Consider the following 21,194-nt stretch of genomic DNA (forward strand, 5'->3'; position numbering starts at 1 on the left):
AATAATTTAAAATGCTTCAATATTTTTTGCGGACGCCTGGTGCTTTTCACCATTCTTTACTTGTGTATGTATGATCTTCACTACCATGCAAAACATGTTGAGAAGAAAAACATATCTACGGCATTGTTGTGTTATTTAAAAAGGAATACTGAAAATAATTGCCCATAATATTCCTGCTATTTCAAAGATTAATAATTCAAGAGTCCAAGAAAGATAATACAGTATTAATCTTAAGTATTAATAAATCTTCATGAAGGTATACAACATTATTTTATTCTGTTTTTATTTAATCTTCATTAAGAATCAGCAACACAGCTGAGACACATCTTTACATAAACTATTTAATCCTAGTTCCCTACTTCAAGTGTTACACTGTTTGCTTAACATTACATCTGCCCTATTTCTGTCCATTGCTTAGAACATTAATTAAAGTTTTAGCATTTTTCACCATATCCTGCACACTACACGCACAATTTTAGAGCACAATACATGTATTCCGAGAAAAAAGTTTTACTTTTTGAGTGGATTCGTTGAAATCACATCCACCACACATGTCTGTACAGCCACAAACTACCCTTCTTTTCGAATTATGTACAACACAAGTATAGACATTAAAAAGGACCGTCCTTGTGTATGCATTCCAGTCTGTTACTAATTGACACTTAGACGCGAAAATCAACTTCACTGATAAATCTAAGCATGGTGCAAGATGTTAATAGAAAGGCTTGTTTTAGTTACATTGTCTGAAATAGTTTGTCTAGAAGAAAAAAAATAATTATAGTTTATATGGATATATAGAACGTATATGTAAGTAGTACATTGTAAATCAATTTTATGTTATTTCTTTTATTGAATAACTTACTTCCAGTTTCAGATTTTAAAATTTGTCAAAATCCCATCTGAGTTTTAAATCATGTACCGGATACGTATTGAATACTCAATCACAATACTGCATGTACATAATAAATAATATACTGGTTTTATAATTAAGTAATTGCGCCATAGAGGCAGTAATTGTAAGCTACGTGGTACCAAATTAAACCTTACTAATTGCCCTCTATTATTAAAAATGCACGTAACGCAGCAAGAGAGTCAGGGAATTCCAGTTGCATATTTTTAGAATAACAAGTGGAGTTATCTTACTTGCTTATAGTGGCGCTGGATCCAGGATGGAAGTAGATTTACGCTGACAGAAAGCGCTTTGCGCTGCACTTAGCGCTTAAGAAAACGGAAATTGATATTTCTGTAACTAAATATATGCAAGACTTAATATTTTAGATTAAAAATAATTATTTCAATGGTAATTCTCCGATCAAAGAAAACGGATTTTGTTAGTTCTATTAGACGATATACATGTATGTGGGTCGTATAATATGATTGAATTGGATGTCATGATATGCAGAAAGAGGGATACGATTGAACAAAAATGGCAGCATTGAATGACTTAAATTATAACAAGTTTATCTTTTAAAAAGATAGGTGGACTAGCGCCGTAGCATTTTTTAAACACAGAAAGGAAGATCCGTGATCAAGTGATTTATTTTGCTGAATTCTTTAATTTTTATCGAGGCCTGAGAGTGAAAAAAATATTGTTTTGTGAAGCGTATTTTATAGACACATGTGTAAAAAAAACAGGGGGGGGGGTTGTTAGGTGATTTATTGGAGTTTTGGCGCAACGGAAGGTATATGACCTTTACTGGAGAGGGGGGGGGGGGGGGCTCTATATAATATGAAGAAGATGCCGATTGAGACATTGCATGTATGAGCTGATTTAAAGAAGAGAATTTCTTGGCAATTTAGCAAAAAAAAAAAATACATGGGAGTTGAAAGGAATATAGAAAATAACTCAAAGTGTATGTTGTGTAAAGAGTCCAGAGAGTTTGGAACGCATGTGAAGTAGCTTCCTCCTTTGGGTCATCTTTGTCAAGACATGTTAGGTTAAAAGCCATACACATCACATCAGAATTTCTTAAACACAAATAGTGGATTTATTCGTTATTTTTAGTGTAAATTCTTGCTTCTGTTTCTGGAATTTGTAAGATTGGCTGAATTGACCAATCAGAATTAGAGTCTATCTTTGATTGTGCTTAGATTAAAAAAAAACTCCCTTGTCATTGTTCAGAACAATCAGATAGTGACTCAGGCTTTTCCCTCAGCAAAAAAAAAATTTAAAATATTATAAATATGAAGTTATCTTTAAAGTGTAAGCTACACAGTATATGAACAGTTATTTCATGCTACAGCGTGATACAACGAAATTGTTATCGTACGGTCTATCTGTAGTAGTTTTCACAGTTTTCCCAGAATGCACCACCATGGCGGCCGAGCATGCGTATTCAAGGAATTTGGACTAACGTAGTTGCTAGCGCTCGAGAGCGCTAGCAATTACAAATTTTATCCTTAAGTTTCCATTGATTCAATGTCTGATAAACTTGCTAATTATTCAACTTTTTTATTTGCAGAAATTTAAAATAAATTAGTTACAAAAAAGCTCAAGGGATAAACACAGATAATCAAAACTCCCGAAAATCATGCCGTGTCGACTAACTAGTTATGTAAGCATTAGGAAATGTTTATTTCTTTGTAAAAAAAAAATATTTATTTTCAATGAATTGATTTCAAGATTATCTTGACCACAATAAGAAGTAAATAATAATTAAAATCAGATTTTTCAAAAAGGCTTAAGAGATCTAAGTACGGTTTATCACAGTATTGATCGCGCTATTTGACGAGAACTTAATATTGTACGACTTACTATATTGCTTGTTTACGGGCGATAATTAGGTCGTTCTGCATTTTATTACGTCAACTGCGCTTTCTCATTTTATTTGGATTTTAATTAATAAATCTAGAAAAACAAACAAGGGAAATACTTATTTTACAAATAACATTCCGATAAAAACTTACAAATCGAAATTTACACGATTCTAAACGCACGATCTCGCACGATTAAAAACGCATATGATTAAGGCGGATACACGAACGATCTCGCACGTTACACGAACGATCACTCACGATACACGAACGATTCTACACGATTGGTTTGTCAACAATAAGGTTCCAGCCAATGTACATGTTTGAAGTATGAAAGCCCTATCCCCAACCGTTTAAAAGTTATGTCCAAGGTTAGAGTTTTTTCACAATTAAGGAAATCTACAAGGTCAAGGTCAAAGGGTCAAAGTTGTTGTTATTCAGTGAAAGGTCATTTCACAAACATTACATATGTGAAGTATAAATGTCCTGGTATCTACTGTTCAAAAGATATGGCCAAAGTAAAATTTTAAAATTTTCATGTAAAAGTGGGTCAAACTCCAAGGTCAAGGTCAAAAGGTCAAATTTGGTGGTACCCAAAGAAAGGTCTTGTCATAAGGATAAAAAATGTAAAGTATAAAATCAGTGGCCCTAACTCTTTAAAAGTTATGTTCAAGGTTTGCTTTTTTAAAGTAGGTCAATCTCAAAGGTCAAGGTCAAAGGGTCAAAGTTCTTGGTATCCAATGAAAGGTCTTCTCACAAGGATTACATGTTTGAAGGATGAAAGCCCCATCCTTTACCATACAAAAGTTATGGCCAAGGTTGAAGTTTTGTCACAAGTACGGAAATCTACAAGGTCAAGGTCAAAAGGTCATGTTTGTTGTTATCCTGTGAAAGGTCTTTTAACAAACATTACATATCTGAAGTATAAATGTCCTGGTGTCTACAGTTCAAAAGATATGGCCAAAGTAATATTTTAAAATTTCCATGTAAAAGTGGGTCAAACTCCAAGGTCAACATCAAAATGTCAAATTTGGTGGTACCCAAAGAAAGGTCTTGTCAAAAGGAATACACATATGAATATGAAAGTCATAGCTCCACTAAATCAAAAGTTATGGGCAAGGTTAAAGTGTTTGCCGACAAACAGACAGAGAGACAGAGAGACAGACAGATAGACAGACGGAAACGACAAAAACTATATGCCCCCGAAACTTCGTTTACGGGGGCATAAAAATACTTATAAGTTAGAGCTTTTAGTTGCTTGAAAATTAAATTATTGTGGATAAATTCATTTGTTTTTATTTTTAATACAATGAATAATTTAAAATAAAGGAAAGTATGCTATCTTGACAAATTTAGTATATGGTCAATGTTTTAAAAATGTTGCAGCAATGACCTTGAAACAGAGGTTGATTGAAAATATTATCTTTATTGTATATGTACTTGAGCAGGTGAATCAGTCGTGGAAAACGGAAGTAAAACAATTTGTATTAGGATCAAAATCGTATGCTATCGAATATTGTCTTGAATTATAAATATGCTCTTTGCAAGATGTTGTGGTTTGTTATGCGCTTGTTGCCTTCAATGTTGTTGCTAGGAATGATTTTCTGTGATGTTATACATGTAATTGGTTGTCTTTAAATAGACAATAAATGAGAAAATACTTTATAAGATATACATATTAACATGTCATATAAAAATGAAGCAAAATCAAACTTATTTTGAACTTGCAATAAGTATAATATTTTGATGATACGTACAATGTTAACTTAAAAATTTTATTTTGAAAATCATAAACTAAAATCAATTAGGATTCTCAATGTGCTAAGCGCATTTCAAAACGTCTCAAAATCAAGATGGGGCCACGGCATACTTCAGTGTGCAGAATATAATTAAGAAATTAAATCTTTCGCTTGACACTACGAGCTTCAAATATTGCTGTTTTTCGTGACATGACAATTAAAATTGCCACGGCATGTGTTCATGAAAAGAATTGCACATTGACCTTGATCTCGAGTAAAGGTTTAAATCAGGCACTCCCCAAACTATAATTATCTGGCATATCTCATGAGTAAAATAATATTCCGAGTGACATAAAACCATAATCATAATTATTTTTGTAGGAAAAGAAATGTATATATAAAATATAATGCAAGGTTTTAATGCTTTAAACAGGAAATGCTTTAATTTCCATGGAACTACATATGTAATGTACAAAGCTGTTTCAAGTTACACAGTGTATATTATACATGTATGTACAAACTTTAAAAAACATAATAATTACGTTTTATATTTGTAACAAAACAAACAATCTAATGAACAATCAAATAAATATAAAATAAAAACAATAAGACTGCATAAAAAATACCACATCTGACTTTTCATATTTTTTTTTACAAACGCTGAGCTTTTCACGTAGACGAGATTGGAGATTTAATTTGAGTTTTATGGTGAATTTAATCTCGTACCAATATTTATAGCCCGATAATTGTTTTAAAATGACACCTTATTGTGACTTATTCGTATTTTATAATTGCCTGACTATGACTTCAACGTTTGAAATGTTTTTTTTTTTAAACAAACGGTATATTTGTAATCTATTGTTTGCACGTCAAAACTTTATAACCTCACAAAGAAAAAAAACGTCAAACGTTTATGACGCTCGAGGAACCTGAATTTATACAGTTATAGATACACTTTGCTTTCAAAAGTTTCAAAAGGGAAATATTAGCAATGGTAAATATTATAAAGAACTCTTTTTTATTCAATAAGATTTATTAAATGTTTGGCGGATCTGGCTGTGGTGACCTAATTTATGGCAAATTTGGTATGGGGAGTCGGATCATCTCATTAACAATTAATAACAAAAGTTGCTGCCACAAGTTTAATAAATTGTGCATAAAGCAAAGTTTATGAATACACAAAGTAACACCAAATGAATATAAAAGGCCGATATCCCATTAACACTATTATCAATGTCAAATCAATACGATATGGAACAAAGGGCATATATCCCACTGATTAAGCCGTCAAAATTCCATCAATACAATTGTTAAGAGGTCAATATCCCAAACTTGGAATTTAAAATATCAGTGTTTAAAAAAAATACCTTTCAAGTTCAACTGCAATTCAAATAAATAAGGAGTCAGTTATATATACAATATTTACATTTAGAATGTATTGATGTTAGTACTATGCATATAGTTTAAATTAAAATGAGTACAGTCTCGATAGCCAATGTAAATGGGTTATTTTTTTAATTAAATCGTATAAGGTACCAATTTGGATGAATCAAATGTGCATTTCGACAATGTTATGTCTGATAATTTTGAAAATTTAAAGAGTTGAAAAATTGAGGCCAAAATATCGTAGGATCATATTTTCAAAAGAATATATTCCTTACATTTTTAATATAAATTTTAAATATTTGCCATTTATTTTGCAATTTATTTTATATCAGTATTTTTAAGCCGGTATAGAAGTACGAAGAAGCTAATCCTTTTATGAAATTTGAAATGAATTTCTGAAAATGTTCATATGTCACAGGAGTTAAATATATTTGTATTTTCAAGCCTGTAGCAAATTACTGAGGTAATATCACAAGATATCCTTAATGATAAGAATATGAAGTGGAAACCACAAAATATCACTATTACGAGAACAATTTCGAAAGGTTATAGAAAACGCAACCAAAGTTGTAACCTTTATCCTCCTTAATCATTTCGTCTGCTATCACCGCCAACCCTTCCCAAATCACGTTTCCATTTTCTATGATATCGATATTTCCTTTCTTCATGCACCAAAAATATCATGGCATTATAAGACAAGTAAATGATTTTAAAAATAAAAAGTGATTGTTTAGGAAAAAAAGAATAAATTTCGGGGTGTTTCATTACGGTATTATTTCAGTCATCTTTAACAGCTATAAGGTATGGATTCCCAAAATCTTCGTCTTTCCTCTTTGATTCATTTTGGGGGTGAGGAATAAGAGGTAATTGCTCTTCGATGCTCTCAGGGGACATGTATGCCATATTCATGTTGACATTGGCAACAGGAAGTGAGCAGCATTCTTTCAATTTTATTGTATCAGCTGATTTCATAATGTCAAAAGCAGCTCCCCGGTTTCTTCCTTCTTGGTTTGACTGTTTTGTTTGGAACCCAACCTTAAATGTTTTCGTTTCAGTATCATATTTGATTTTTACTTCAGCGACCCCATCAAAAACTACATCGTTATCATGGTGCAGTGGGTAGCTCTGCTCGATGTTACCTAAGCTATGGTAATGATCTGATTCACTTGAAAAATCTTTTGGTTTAAGCGTTTGGATTCCTTTTGTTTTCTGTCTCCTTACTAATTTCTTAATGAAATGCGCAAATACAAGAAGCAAAAAGAAAAGAAGAATAGAGGCAATACCAATTTGAATAGGAAATTGAAAGTTGTTGTTATTTTCATTCCTGTTTTTGTATTTCTCAAAGCCCCGAGAAGCAAAAGTGGTAGAAAAAATGACTTTGATATTTGCTTCTATGAGGTGAGTCGAGTTCTCCTTTTTATCAAAATCCCCAAAAACTGATGGTATTGTTTTTGTTGTAAGCATCGAATTCAATTTTCCATAATCTAAAATTGAAACAGAGCATTCGATATTTTTCAGTAAAACTAAAAATATCTTTAAACCATATTTTTCTATTTAAATTTTAAGAGAATATATTGAAAAAATATTTTGTAGCGTGCAAGTATTTTAAAAGTTCCTTTAAATTCAAGATAATCTAAATCTTTCAAATAAGGCGACTTACATTATACCATTTCATTCCCTAGTCAATTTTAAAGCCGGATGACAATTAAAGGGAAAATGCACTTTTCAATTAAAACAAACAAACAAACAAATAAACAAAAAAACGAAGGAAATAAAAAAAAAAATACTAGTTATGCCACTAAATCTTAATTATTTGTTCATTACTATGTATTTATTTTTTGATACAATATTTTATGTTGAAAAAAAAGAATTTAATTTTTTTTTTATTTTTTTTTAAGTGTTTAGTCTGATGCAAAGACTTGACCTGTTATACTCCCGTTTCTCATTGAAATGGAGAACATTCATTTGTAAAATAAAAAAAAGTTTTTTTTTTTAGGTAACTAGCAAACTTTGATCAAATGTCAAAATTCAATTTACTGCCAATAAGTATAAAAACCATGTAATAATAGTGATATTTCGTCAATTTTACCATCTTTAAATAACTGACATGTTTATCTACGTTTCAAAACACTTGAGACATATAAAATCAATACTAAATTGAGAAATTCACAACTTATGTCAAATTTGGGACAAAAATGCAATTTTGCGATGCTGATATAAGTGTTCGGCATTTGATGTTGTGCAAACGCATGTATACCAATCTGAAAGTCGATAAACACAGAAAAAAACTCTCATTATTTGCATTTATTACCGTGGGCAATAAAAAGATAAAAGGTATAAGCAAAGAATTAAAGCCATGTAGAGGCTATTTAAGCTTTGATAATTTCTGTAAAATCAAAACTGCCCAGTGTACGCTGAGAATGCAGTTATTATATCTTGAACTCTTGATAATCATACAGGTATTGAACTGATACAATTTAGTGAATGTATTATGACGTCACGAATAATTTTCCACATATCCTGTAAATTCCTTTTAAATGGTCTAAATCAAATAACCATTTTTTTTCCAATATTTCATGTAGAGCACAATCGCCAATCCAAATTACACAATGAGAGGTCTCTTTCTTAAGATGAAAAAATGATTTAACTTTTTGATCGTGGTTATACTTTTTTTGTTTTGCGGAACGTAGACAAATATACACTTTTTTCTGCAAATTGAAATTCAAGAACATCGTATTTTCTTAAACCTGTTTTTTCCAATACTTGGATTCTCAAAAAGAATTTTTGATTAAGGAAATTAAAACACCAAGGATCTACTTTATTCTGAAATGTATGAAATGTTAAAGAGGGTGGTAGTCAAAAAATTAATATCATGACAGGTCCAAATTATGCAGTGAGTTCTTTAGATCTAAATTATATTAATTTTGCGGATGGCTATAGTCGAGGAATAGCGGTAAATTGGGATGTAATTTCTGGAGGTAGTATTTGGTTAAAGGAATTAATAGATGGTTGGAACTTTAAACCTAACAGGGAAAATGAATTAATCATAGAATCAAGAAATAAATAAAATATTGGAGTTTTTATATTTCTTTTTATTTTACATAGAATATTAAGATAAAAGAAGAAATACCTCTTGATTGTTTAACTGATGTTCTGTAAGGTGATGTTTCTTTCAAGGTTTTTGTGTAGGAGTCTACAAAACAGAAGCAAAAAAGACTAGAAAGTCTTTTAAAAAAATCCCTTTTTGCCTCTTCTCTATTTCGGATGAAAAATATATGTGGAAATACACTGTCAGAGGAAATACCTTTATTAAAAAAAACTAACAAAAAGTGATATTGAAACGATATCTATGAAATGAAAACAAAAGAAACTGAACCGGGGAAAAATGTAGTCAATCCATCTAGGCAACCAACTTGTCTTGAAGAACTTCAAACCTTTAAAATACTTTTTAATTCTTTTTTTTTTAGTAAAGGGAAACCTTTATATGAGCAGATGCTTTATTAAATTGAATTAAATATCACCTGTATGAAGGACACAGCCACGTGCGAAATGGCATATTTGTGCTTCACATCCACACCTTTTTATGCAGTTGTCTCCATAATTAGGAAAGGGACAAACACGAGAACAATCCAAACCGTAATATCCGGAAGGGCATTCTAAATAAAACAGAAGCATATAAAAGCATGAATAGAACACGCATCAGTTTCTAAATAAGTCAATGGCAAAGAAGTATAATATTTCTTTACATAACAATGGCAATTAAAATGATTTTGCTCTTTAAATTCCATTTGAATTCCTTTTAACAATAAAATTCACATATTTTAGGTTTATGCTGAAAAAAACTTACTGGTACAATTTCCGTATTCGTCATTCCATTTGTATCCCGAGCAACATCTTAAACCATTTTTTCTGTAAAAAGTAAAAATGACCTGAAGTTTTTCATTGATAAAACGATAAATCAAAAACAAAGTTAAAAAGAAATTAAAATTTCTTTAAAAAAAAATGAATTACCCATCGCACTTTGAAATTTCTCCACTGATTGAATAAAGCTGTAACACAGCAATTCCTGCAATTGAATATAAAGGATTTGATTTCATTTTCCGGAGGCTTTTTACATGTACATTTAGATGCCTTTAAATTCAAAGATTTGGATACCAGAATGATCTTGATTTCCCAGTCATACATTTATAAGCTTATCAAAAATAAAACAAAGTTCCGGGAAATCAACTGAAAATGTAGTCTGGCTTAATTTTCCAAAAATAACTTTTGAAAGGAAATAGAAGCGAAGAAATCTAGCTTTGTGGCGCCCTACGCTCAACATGCATTTGACATCTTTTATCACTATCTTCCTTGTTCAAAATTAAGTCTGGCATAAATTTGTGATTAATGATGAATTATCTAATAGATTATTAAATTTATTTTATTTTATGTTCCGTTTTCGATCCTACTGTGTATTATTTCCAGCTATAGGAACATAGGAACCACGCCTTTAAATATTCCTAGAAAATCATTATACCGGTAATCCTGTAAGTATTTTAATAAGCATTTGTTTAAATAAAATGATTAATTCTAACATTGAATCTGTATGTATGAGGTTTCCACCTAGTTCGACCAAACTAACCACACTTACACTGTTTGTCACGAGATATGTTTAAAATAAGAAAACAAAATATGTACAACTAGAATGATCGTAAAATTTTAACGACATACGAATAATTGTTCACTATGAATTTGATTTAACCCGAATAATGCTGGGGCAAATTATTCATGCCTGGTTCATGCGATGTACTTTTTATAATTCTTGGAACTAGTTCTAACACGTTTTCTTGCATCATTTATAAATACGTATTACATGTAGGAACATTTTTTTCCGTATATATGCACCAATTGTTAATCAATAGACCTGCATTATTATTCATCGATTGACGAAGACATTGCCCTTATCAAAATTCAAAATTTCATTATCGTTCTACATACATAGGTATTTACAAAGCTCATAACAACATGTTTTCCAGAGAAATTTAATGAATAACGTAACAGCTAAGTCATAAACATAAAAAGTATAATTACCGTATATCATTCTTGCTATGAAAAAATTATTTTTCAACTACGGTATCTTAGTTATTAAAATAAGAACGTGTAAATCCTTACCATTAAACTGATAAGTCTTTTTACTCCGGAGTTCCAAATGACAATAAAGACTGAATGATAAGTGAACGCTAAACGCAAGGTGAACGCAAAGTAAACAGAATGAAGAGCGAACAGTGAACGTTGTTTGAACGGTGAAAACGGGGGCACGGTGAACCGTGAACACAAAACTGTGAAGGTAGAGCGAACAGAGAACGCACGCTGAACGAACGTTGATCGAACGAAAAAATTGAAAAGAAGAACATTTCAGGAACTGTATCGTGCAAACGCATGTTGTGACAAAAGTTCTCGGTTTTTAAGGTCGGATTCAACGGACTCGAGCTTTCACTTCACTGCCAAGCGCATGGTGAATGTACAGTTGCTACTTGTTTTTTGTAATCGACTTAGATCAGTCGTGGTCGAAATAGAATTCACGAACTTCTGGTCTCGGAGTGAGCGCTCTACCGAGTGAGCTAGGGTGAACGGTACTCTATTATTAGGTCCTGAGTCACTTAGGTGACCTACTGTTATCCGTTTTCGTTCGTCATCGTCCGTCGTGCGTAGTGTGTTCTGTGTCGTGTGTCGTCTGAAACCGCTGAACCAATTTCAACCAAATTTGATGTACAGCATCTGTGGGTAAAGGGGAACACCTGGGGCCTGGGGCTGGAGGTGGGGGCCAAAACCACCAAATTTAATGAATTTACAAATCTCTTCTTTACTCCTGTACATCAAGCAGTCAAACTGTTGGCAAAAATGCAATCCGCATTAAGTCTTCTACCAAAATTGTGAGTTTTATTGCCCGAGTGTCAGGGGCTCTAGTGCTGGGGTAGCGCTATATTGATTCTATAGTGAAAATGCATCAATACTTTGAAAATCTTCTTCTCTGCTCCTGGGTATGAATAAACTAACTTAGCACATAGTTATGATGAGCAGGAGTGCCTTTACCAAAATTGTGAATTTTATGGATTCTGGTGTTAGGGTGGGTTTCTGTTGATTATTTTGATTGATTGATTGTATTGTATATTGAGCAGTGAGGGTTCTTTATCGTGCCAGCGCCTATCGTAACACGGGACCTACGTTTTTAAGGTCATATCCGAAAGACCCGTGACTTTTACTTCTGCTGCCGAGCGCTTGACGAAGGAACAGTCACTACCTATTTTTTACGTTTTAGGTTTGACGCGGCGCCGCGAACGAGAATCGAACCCGGGCCTCCTGATCACGAAGCGAACGCTCTACTACTAGGCTACCGTGAACGGTCTCTGTTGATTATAGAGTGAAAATGCATTTATTGTTGATATTCATTGAAATAAACTAACTAAGTCAATAGTTATAATAAGCAAAAGAATCTACCCAAATTGTGAATTTTGTAGCCCCAGGGTCAAGGGTGTTTGTGTTAATGCGGGGTTCTAATAATTATATTGTGAGAATTCATTTATTCTTTGAAAATCTTCGTATCTGTTTCAAGGTATAAAATAAACTAACTAAGTACTTAATTATTGTGAGCAATAATGCCTCAACCAAAATTGTTAATTTCATGGCCCATGTCATAGATACAATGTATTTTCACTATGCTCCTGGGCAATAAGCAGATGAACTATCTTTATTGTTATGGTGTGCGAGGGCTCTTCTTTCACAATTGTAAATTTCAAGGCCCTTTGGTCAGAGATACCATTGGGGGGAGGGGGGTCTGTACTTATAAATTGAAAATAAATTGCTTGAAATCTGCTTTTTGATACTAAACACATATTTTTAATACAAAAGTATGCCTTTTCAAAATTTGTGAAATGTGTGGACCTAGGGTTAGGGGTTCATGTTCGGAAGGGTCACTTCTGATATTGCTGAATGTTACTGATTAGTTGAAATGCATTTTTTTCTCCCTACCCTGCCTATTGGTATTAATTATCGGTAACTAAAGTAAGTGGGTGCTAAGTTATAGTTATGATTAGCAATGGTGATTCTATCAAAATTTTAAATGCCATAGCATCTTGCTTAAAACATGAACCAAATTCAGTCATTTAAAAGTTTTTGCGTTATGCTCGTGTGACCTATAAGGCTCATGGACCTCTTATTATAGAAGCTGTTTATAACCGTATTTCTATAATGAGATATATGGGGATAACAAACAGTTTTCAAGGTCAAACGTTCATAAAACAATACAAAACAGGAGCACAGTAAACACGGACCTTAAAAAACATCAGAGGTGGGATCAAGTATAATGAAGGAGTGAACATTCCCTGTTTACCAGTTACATCCGCCAAGTGCTCCTTGTCATGAAAAGGTTATACGCCTCATTGTTAAGGCTGAAAAAATGAGGTGGGCCTAATTTATACGGGAAAAGTTTACTGTGACGTCAAGCAAAAATTTCACTTTCATGCATTCCTCATAATACCAGAAAATGAAATAATTAGCAACATTAAACTGCATTATCGTAATAAACAACAATAACACTTCTCAATCCATTTAAAAAAGTTGATAAACAAGTCAAAAATCTCGATGAACTTGTCAACCCTGACGTCATTTTGGTAAAATTGACATATTTTATGTGCTGTGAGAGATAGATTGGGGAATTTTTTAACAATGAAATACGCCTTTTATTATAAAACAGAATATTATTTAGAGGTTTTTTAATAGGCTGTTTAATACCAATGTATAACCTTTGTTTGGTGCGATTATTCACTAACTTTCGAGAGAATGTATTTAAATAATTTTTGTCGAGTTTTTATTTTCAGGTTAGGTATATTTTACATCGAGGTGTCTCATTAAAACGTTCTTTCGCAAAGGCATACACTAAATAAATATAAATAAATGATACGTTCCTTAACTTGTGCTGCTGCTTTCTTTAAATCGAGAGTGTGACTTTATAAGTACACAAAATATTTGGTAAAGGTCAAACATATTTCGACATAGGAATACTTACTTGAAATTTTAACTATTAAAACCCGAATTCTATTCAAGGCAGCAGCACTTTCCAGGTAGTACAAAGTATACAGAAACAATTAATTGCTTGGATTTTTAATTTCAAATAGGGTATCTCCTTGTGATAGTGAAATTTGTTGATGACTTACATTCAGTAAACGTACTATGCATTCATCATGTGACTGTTCAAACTTCACTTGAGATTTCTTAAACGCTCCGCCATTGAACCCTTTCATTGGTTAAGATTACTAAAAAAAAATAATAATGAAGATTTAGTCCCATGGTGCAGCTCTGATTTTTTTTTTCCGAGAGTAGTCCTCAGATGTGGAAAATAGTATTTTCCCAGTGAAAAAGACAGTTTAATGGTATTAATGTTATATATAGAGTAATAACAGTAGAGGTTTAATGAGAACAAATATATGATAAAAAATTATTTGATTTACTGTAGAAAAGTATTTGTTCAGTATTGGGAAAAGGTTAATACCATAGTTAACTTAAGTTAATTACAGTGTACTATCGTTATAATAGTTAACAATATCAATTTTCGTTATTTCTGTTATCTTTTATTTGTTTCAGGAAAACACGCTTTGAGACAACGACAAAGGGAATATGCTATTCAATTTTGTGTGGTTCATTCATTTTCTGGTATGCCAATGTTTGGGTAAAACATGCAGATGCATTACAGATAAAGGAAATGTTTAATGATCTTTATTGGATTGCAAGTCGTGAGATATTCAAACTGAGACTTTTCGTTTGACTTTGAAGCAGTAGTTCAATTGTTTTTCAACTTATATATTAACTCTTGCTACTTTCATGACTCAGAAAATTATTTTGATCAGTCGTTAAAATACAATTTTAAAATTTAGAAATGTAAATATCTCATACATTTCTTTATCAATTACTTTTATTTTGTGTTTTAACAGCAATTATATAAATAACAGACAAAAAATTCTATTTTACAGTCACTTTGTGTTTTAAGATGCATTGCAACATGCCCAGCGTCAAAAGAAACAATCACTTACGTGTCATCTTGTCCAAAAACTCAATCGGAATGGAAATGGCGGGCAGAAGCAAAGAAATGTTGGCTGGTGAAACAAGAATGCATTCAACCAAATAAATTTGTATATCATTGTGTCATTGACAGTTATGCCAACTCAACGTTGGAAGTATGTGCACCAGCAGTTCATGTCATTGGTGAGTTTAAAACTTGTAAGCAAATTAATATATAAATATTTATAATTCATTAATAATATCACTAGACCTTTTCCTTCTTTTTGTTACGATTATGCATTTCTCTTTAAAAAGGTCATAGCTGTGTTGAGTTCAATATGTTAGGTGGTTTAATACAGGATAGCCCATACAACAAGTGTGAAACAAGCTGTCCATTTTCCTACAACTCCACAGATGTGTACAAATGTAAGTTTTTAAATTTTGTCGTATTAAAATCAAATAACATACCATTCCTTGAAAAATTGTTCTTTACAACCCTTCAATAAGGAATATTTTCGTGTGTGTGTCCTTACAGATCAAATGTGTTTCAATGTCCCAAACGTAAGCGAAAGAGCATTTTCCCCATTGCATTTGTCCATCTAACTCAAACACAGTTTACAACGCTTCCATACCAAGGTAATTGCACATTTTTGTTTACATACGTTTGGTTTATCGCATAATACTTTATATAGATATAAATAATTATAGAATTTATGCTACCAAATGCAATATATAAATGGTAGCTAAAAATTTTTTTGGTTCTTTTGGATATTAAAAAATTCAAAACTGACATATGGTTTTGAAGAATTTCTTAGAAAGGGAACTGTGAGCATAAGTTGGATTTCCACGTGTAGAATTAAATCCAGGTTCTTCTAAAATACATTTCATGTAATGAGCCTTTCAAACAAAGACAATGTTGTTACCTGCTTTGTCAACAGGGACCAGTACGTACTGATATGTAATCTCTCTATTTCTTTTTTTTTAACTTCTGATTTATTGAATTTTTTTTGAATGATTTAATATCTATATTAAATATTCGACAGGAAATATCAACCATGGGTAAAATCTTTTTCAATTTAAAATATACGTACATCCATGGGAATTAGCATTTAAGAAATTTTGTTAATCTTTTTATCTGCATTTCATACTGTATGCTTCAATTACAACAAATCCTAAAAATCTGAAGTAAAATCATATATTTCAAATAAAAAAAGGAATATTAATTTGTGACAAAACCAGATCTTCTCGTTTTTCCAAAAAGTATTTAAATATGGTTAAATCGTTTATTGAATTTTACAATCCGTAACAGAATGCTTTTCAAGTAAAACTATGGGGGTCTTGGTATCCATTTATCTTTTTAGGAGCTTAAAACAAAGAAGTTCGACCTGCAGGGAAGTTATATGGCAGATAATTTCGATTCTTCTATTATTTATCATTATTGCGCTAACTGTGTATGTTGTATGGATGATAATACATTATACAGGGAAATGCAAAAAAGGTAGGTGGATTGAATGAACTATCTCTTAATATTTTACATTTTGAGGCAATATATCTTTAGAATCAAGTCCAAGGTAAAACTTGACATTTGAGTCAGAACATAGAATAAATCTTACTTAAAATTTTAAGTTTATTGCGTCTTAAATTGCAAATTTTGTTGGCTTACAGTTGATTTAAAAAACTAATTTCAAATCTAAATATTGCAAATTTACTATATAAAAAATCTTTTTAACAATCATTCAATTTCAAGTATGTTATAAGTTAAAGGTAATAGTTGCATAATAATTAAAAATTTTCAATCACATCTGAACTGCTTCGAAGTTTGAAATTTTGTATATTTTTTGACAAGTTGAATGGATTTGGAGTTTTAAAAAGTGAAAGGAACATTAAAAGCATAGGAGAATCAATGAGAATTTTCTTTAGTAAACATCTGAAAGTTTCAGTATTTCTGTCAAGAACTGGTAAGAAATCGCTTTGTGGAGGCATATGTGTGTGAATGCACGCTCAAAGGCAGTAAGGGTGCGGGAAGGCAACAAAACGCAATGTCGCATTGAAGAATTACTAATGAGCCATTTTCGGTAACCACATTAAATTCTGTGCCATGCATGGTCACCGATTTTTATGAAACTTCACCCAAATGTTAGTACTTGACTCAGAAAAAAATGAAATAAATATCTTTTGCTTGTGTTGGTTAAAAAAAAAAATTAAAAATGAGATTTTCAGCTACTAATAATCTTAATCGAGCCTTGAAAGAAATACGAAACACGAAAAATTCGACACCTTGTAGCCACTAATGCTGCAAAGAAACTGTTCAGATCTCTAAGTAACTGGTAACCAAGATACATTGGAATACATTTTAAATGCTTAAATATGCCAAAAAATGCTCAATATTCACTAATGAAAGGTGCTACATGCTCAAACTCAATCAACAACTAATAAAAAGAATGAAAATGTTTGACCTTAAGTTTATAGTTATAAGCAACATTACTCTATAAATATATTCTATTGTTACCATGGTAACAAAGTGTAACCAAGCAAAATCAATAACAAAGTTTGGGTTAATGCTACTGTCTTAAGGAAAAACATAGAATTAAAGACAGGAAAATATGCATCATAAGGACTTTGCAACAAAACACTCTATGCAGATTAGGATTATTTGTTTTTTTGCGGTTTTACCATGGAAACAACCCACCTGTGGTTAAAAGTGATTTTCTTTACTGCAATAAGAATTGACATGTCATTTAAACATAAACCATATTAGATTACTAACCTTGAATAGTACTTATTTGGTAGAACTAAAGTTGAATATTATTTATTGTTAAAATTTGATAAAGAAAACAACATATGAGGTCTTTATCTCATGGTTGAATCAATATGCAAGAACATACTATAAGTATTGTTCGTACGAACAATTCTTAAAATGAAGCAGTTTTTTTGAAAAACGAGTTGAATAATTAAGGGTATGTTTACAATTTTGTTTGAAGTCAACATTTGCTTCCATAGATATTAGTATGATCTTTTATACAAATACATTTTGTTGCGGGGTCGGATGTTGGCTGACGCCTTTCATACAAATCGTTAAGCAATACTTTTTATACTAGATTGAGAACAGATTTTCCATTTATACAATCATGACAAAGAGCGTAAGGCGGGTGGGTATTTTTACTTTTCCTTGCCACTTGATTTCAGAGGTTTGCATTTGCTGTACTCAAAATTCATATTCTCTTAATCTGTTAATAGTATATTTTAATATATTTATAGATGGTTATTGTTCTTTATAGTTATATTCGATTGAAAATACTTATTCAAATTTTGTCCTTTTACAGTGTATTTAATTGTCTGTTGTAGAAGAAATCTTTAATTCTGGTAAAGATTTTAGTATGATATCATAAAAAGTTTTTTTCCGTTTGTCACAACGGACCTACATATCCCTTACAATGCAGTTTAAATGATCTCTATCTACTGTAAATTCGACAATCTAAGTTCAATGTGGATTGAGTTATTTTGAGAGATAGATTGTACACACGTATGAGTGAAATTGAGATTAAGAATTTTTAAAAATTTGAAATTCATAAATATAAGAGTGCTAATTTGTGTCCATTTTATACCAATCATGACGTGCGCCATCAACTTTAAACATGCTATTTGATGAAATCGAGGACAATAACGGTCAGAAATATAACATAATTTCGCTATAAAAAAGAATAACCACTATTTTCTCGAAATTATCATTTCTCCTAACCTGTTTAAACGAAATAAATATTGCCTTTTAAAGCAATCGGCTGCGTCTAAGAGTAATAAAGGTAAGCTATTCAATGTACATGTATAATGATAATATTTTCTACCTTATAAACGAATGATCGGATATTTATTATCAAAATAGCATTTTGAAGATGTTACAAAATAGAAATGTTCCATCAAAGGAATTTTCAAAGTTTTGATTAATGTCCAATTAATTGCACATTGAATTTTACATTGAAATTTGCGCGCAGCGCATGTTTTTATCAGATATTGGAAAAATAAATTACAAAAAAAATATCCTGGTGAAAATTTGAATTAACTGCCTCTTTATGAACGTATAAAATAGAATAATTATTTACGGGAAAAAAATTGAAAAATCACAGACGTTCTTCTTTTCATCAAGGCCAGGCAAGTCTTCAACACTTGTAACGTGCAACATGACTGTCTCCTTTCTTCTTATCAGTCTTGTAAATTTGGTTCATTTTACTTTTATCGTTATCTACTAGTGCATTTTTACTATTTTAAAATTATTTGAAATAGCTCAAAATCCCATCTTTTTACATTGAATAGCTTAATTATTTATTTGAGCTTGCCTCAACGGGCTTCCATACTTTCGTGTGTTTTATTTTTTGTTTATTTGATGAAATTATACTCATAAAAGCTAAATAATCTATTTCAACGTTTGGTGAAGTTATCCTTTGTTGGATATCTTTTTGAAAAATAAAATGTGGTTAAAATAAAATGTGATTAAATGATACTTGAGCATTTTTGAAAAGAATTATTGAAGATATTTGTCATTTCCTAGTCAGAATGTCGTTTACTCACCAAAAATTGGGCAACTTGAATACAGTATCAGATTGTCATGTATTTTTTGTAAAAAGGATTTTCAACAATAAAAACTTTTTATGTCAACGGCATTTTAACCTAGTTTCCTATTTCTATTTTTATTTCATTGGAAATGGGGGATAAAGTATACGGTGGAATTTTTTAAAAAACTTTATTATTTACTTAGATGCAAAATAAAGAATAGAATCAAACGAAAATAAAAAACTATTAAAAAGAATGGCTTATAAAATAAAAACAGGCTTTGATGGATGTCAAGTATTACAGAAATCGATAAAGGTTAATTTCGTAAAGCCACACATTTGTATCAAGCAACCTAACAGTAACTTGAAATGTTGAGTGAATCAATTTGCATTTAAATAGACTTTACATCCATTAAAATTTATTACTAGCTTTTGAAAATTTAAATAATTCAATAATTTATTTGACAATGAAATGCCAAAGAGGTACTTTATGAAGAATTTACATAGATACAAACATTTATAACTTTTTATTGTTTTTACATTCTATTTTTAACTGACAGAAATGAAAGAAAGCTTTTTTGCTATAGTGTCTATATATAATAAATGATTTTCTTCAGAGAGTCGAAGATACACGAGTGATGAAGAAGATGCAGGATTGCTCCTGGTACCTGCTGCAGGTAGTACATGTATATGCGATTTCCGTCACTCCATTCATAGTTCTCGTCACAAACAAGCAGTTGCACTAACACGCAATACGCTTTCACGCTAACGCAAGTTCGAAGTGCACAACACGCAAGCGCGCTATGACACATTTCGCGACGGCGAGCTGTATGTTAGTGCGACGGCGTGTTGTGCAGAACTATACTGTAAGGTAATAAATAAAAATAAAGGCATATCAGCAGAACCAGGCATAGTAATTTTTGTTTGTATTACATGTCCTTAAACTCAATTTCAGAATACTCCTGTTTACAGTTAGAATTTCTTTTAAATTGCAAAAGTCCAATGACAAGGTACACCAAATTCTTTGTTATAATGGATTACGCAACATCTGAAGTTTCAACATCACTGTTGTAAATATTGATAAGTTAGTGAGGAAAAAGAAAGAAGTTTGGTGGAATATTAACTGAAACCCGCTGCAAATATTTGTTTCTAAGGAATTCTGATAAGGCGTTTTAATTCTGTATGCGTATGGTGTTTTGAATATAATTATGTAATAAAATAAATAGGACCTGTTCACAGGCACCTGAAGTGTGGATAATTGGCCCCCCTTTTTTCATGAAAAAAATGTAAGAGTGTCTAATATCTCAAAATTATATATTGCCCTGTCAAACACATCTATATGTCGTTATATGCAATATATATTGTATTTTTTCTCACGTTTAAAGAATGGACCTATTCGGTATAATAGAAGTACACAAGGTAAGAAACAAAAGATGTAAACAAACGCGGGAATAATTAGTTTTGCTTATCATAATTTTGCAAGCACGCTGATTTGGAGATGTTCTTTAATGGGTCTCGATAACCTATCCTTAACTTCGCTATCAGCGTTTGATATGCCGTAATCGGACGATTTATTCATCGAATGCAAAAAGTTTTCTCCATTAGCAGCGTTGGAGGAGGTTTTGGAGTTGCTTTTCTCTTTCGCCTTAACTGATTGTTTGATTGTAATACAGTTCAAATATCCAAATAATCTGAGGATTAATGGCAGAATCAATCTCTTGCAGACAAACAAACAGCG

General features: G+C 31.5%; 1 protein-coding gene across 1 annotated transcript; it reads right to left on the reverse strand.

Annotated features, from left to right (window-relative positions):
- Window positions 1–6,185: 6,185 nt before the first annotated feature.
- Window positions 6,186–9,519, reverse strand: LOC134257527 (uncharacterized). The gene is made up of 2 exons (XM_062740131.1): window positions 9,401–9,519; window positions 6,186–7,363 (listed from the first exon to the last, which is right to left on the reverse strand). The coding sequence occupies exon 2, from the start codon at window positions 7,341–7,343 to the stop codon at window positions 6,657–6,659; it is 687 nt and encodes a 228-aa protein (XP_062596115.1). The 5' UTR covers window positions 7,344–7,363; window positions 9,401–9,519; the 3' UTR covers window positions 6,186–6,656.
- Between the last annotated feature and the right edge of the window lie 11,675 nt (window positions 9,520–21,194).

Source organism: Saccostrea cucullata, unplaced genomic scaffold (genome assembly GCF_032062105.1).
Source record: "Saccostrea cucullata isolate Sc308-1 unplaced genomic scaffold, CSIRO_AGI_Scuc_v1 ctg920, whole genome shotgun sequence".
Classification (NCBI taxonomy): Eukaryota; Metazoa; Mollusca; class Bivalvia; order Ostreida; family Ostreidae; genus Saccostrea; species Saccostrea cuccullata.

Coding starts and splice junctions, on each gene's coding strand:
- LOC134257527 (XM_062740131.1), bottom strand. CDS start 7,343: ATGCTTACAACAAAAACAATACCATCAGTTTTTGGGGATTTTGATAAA.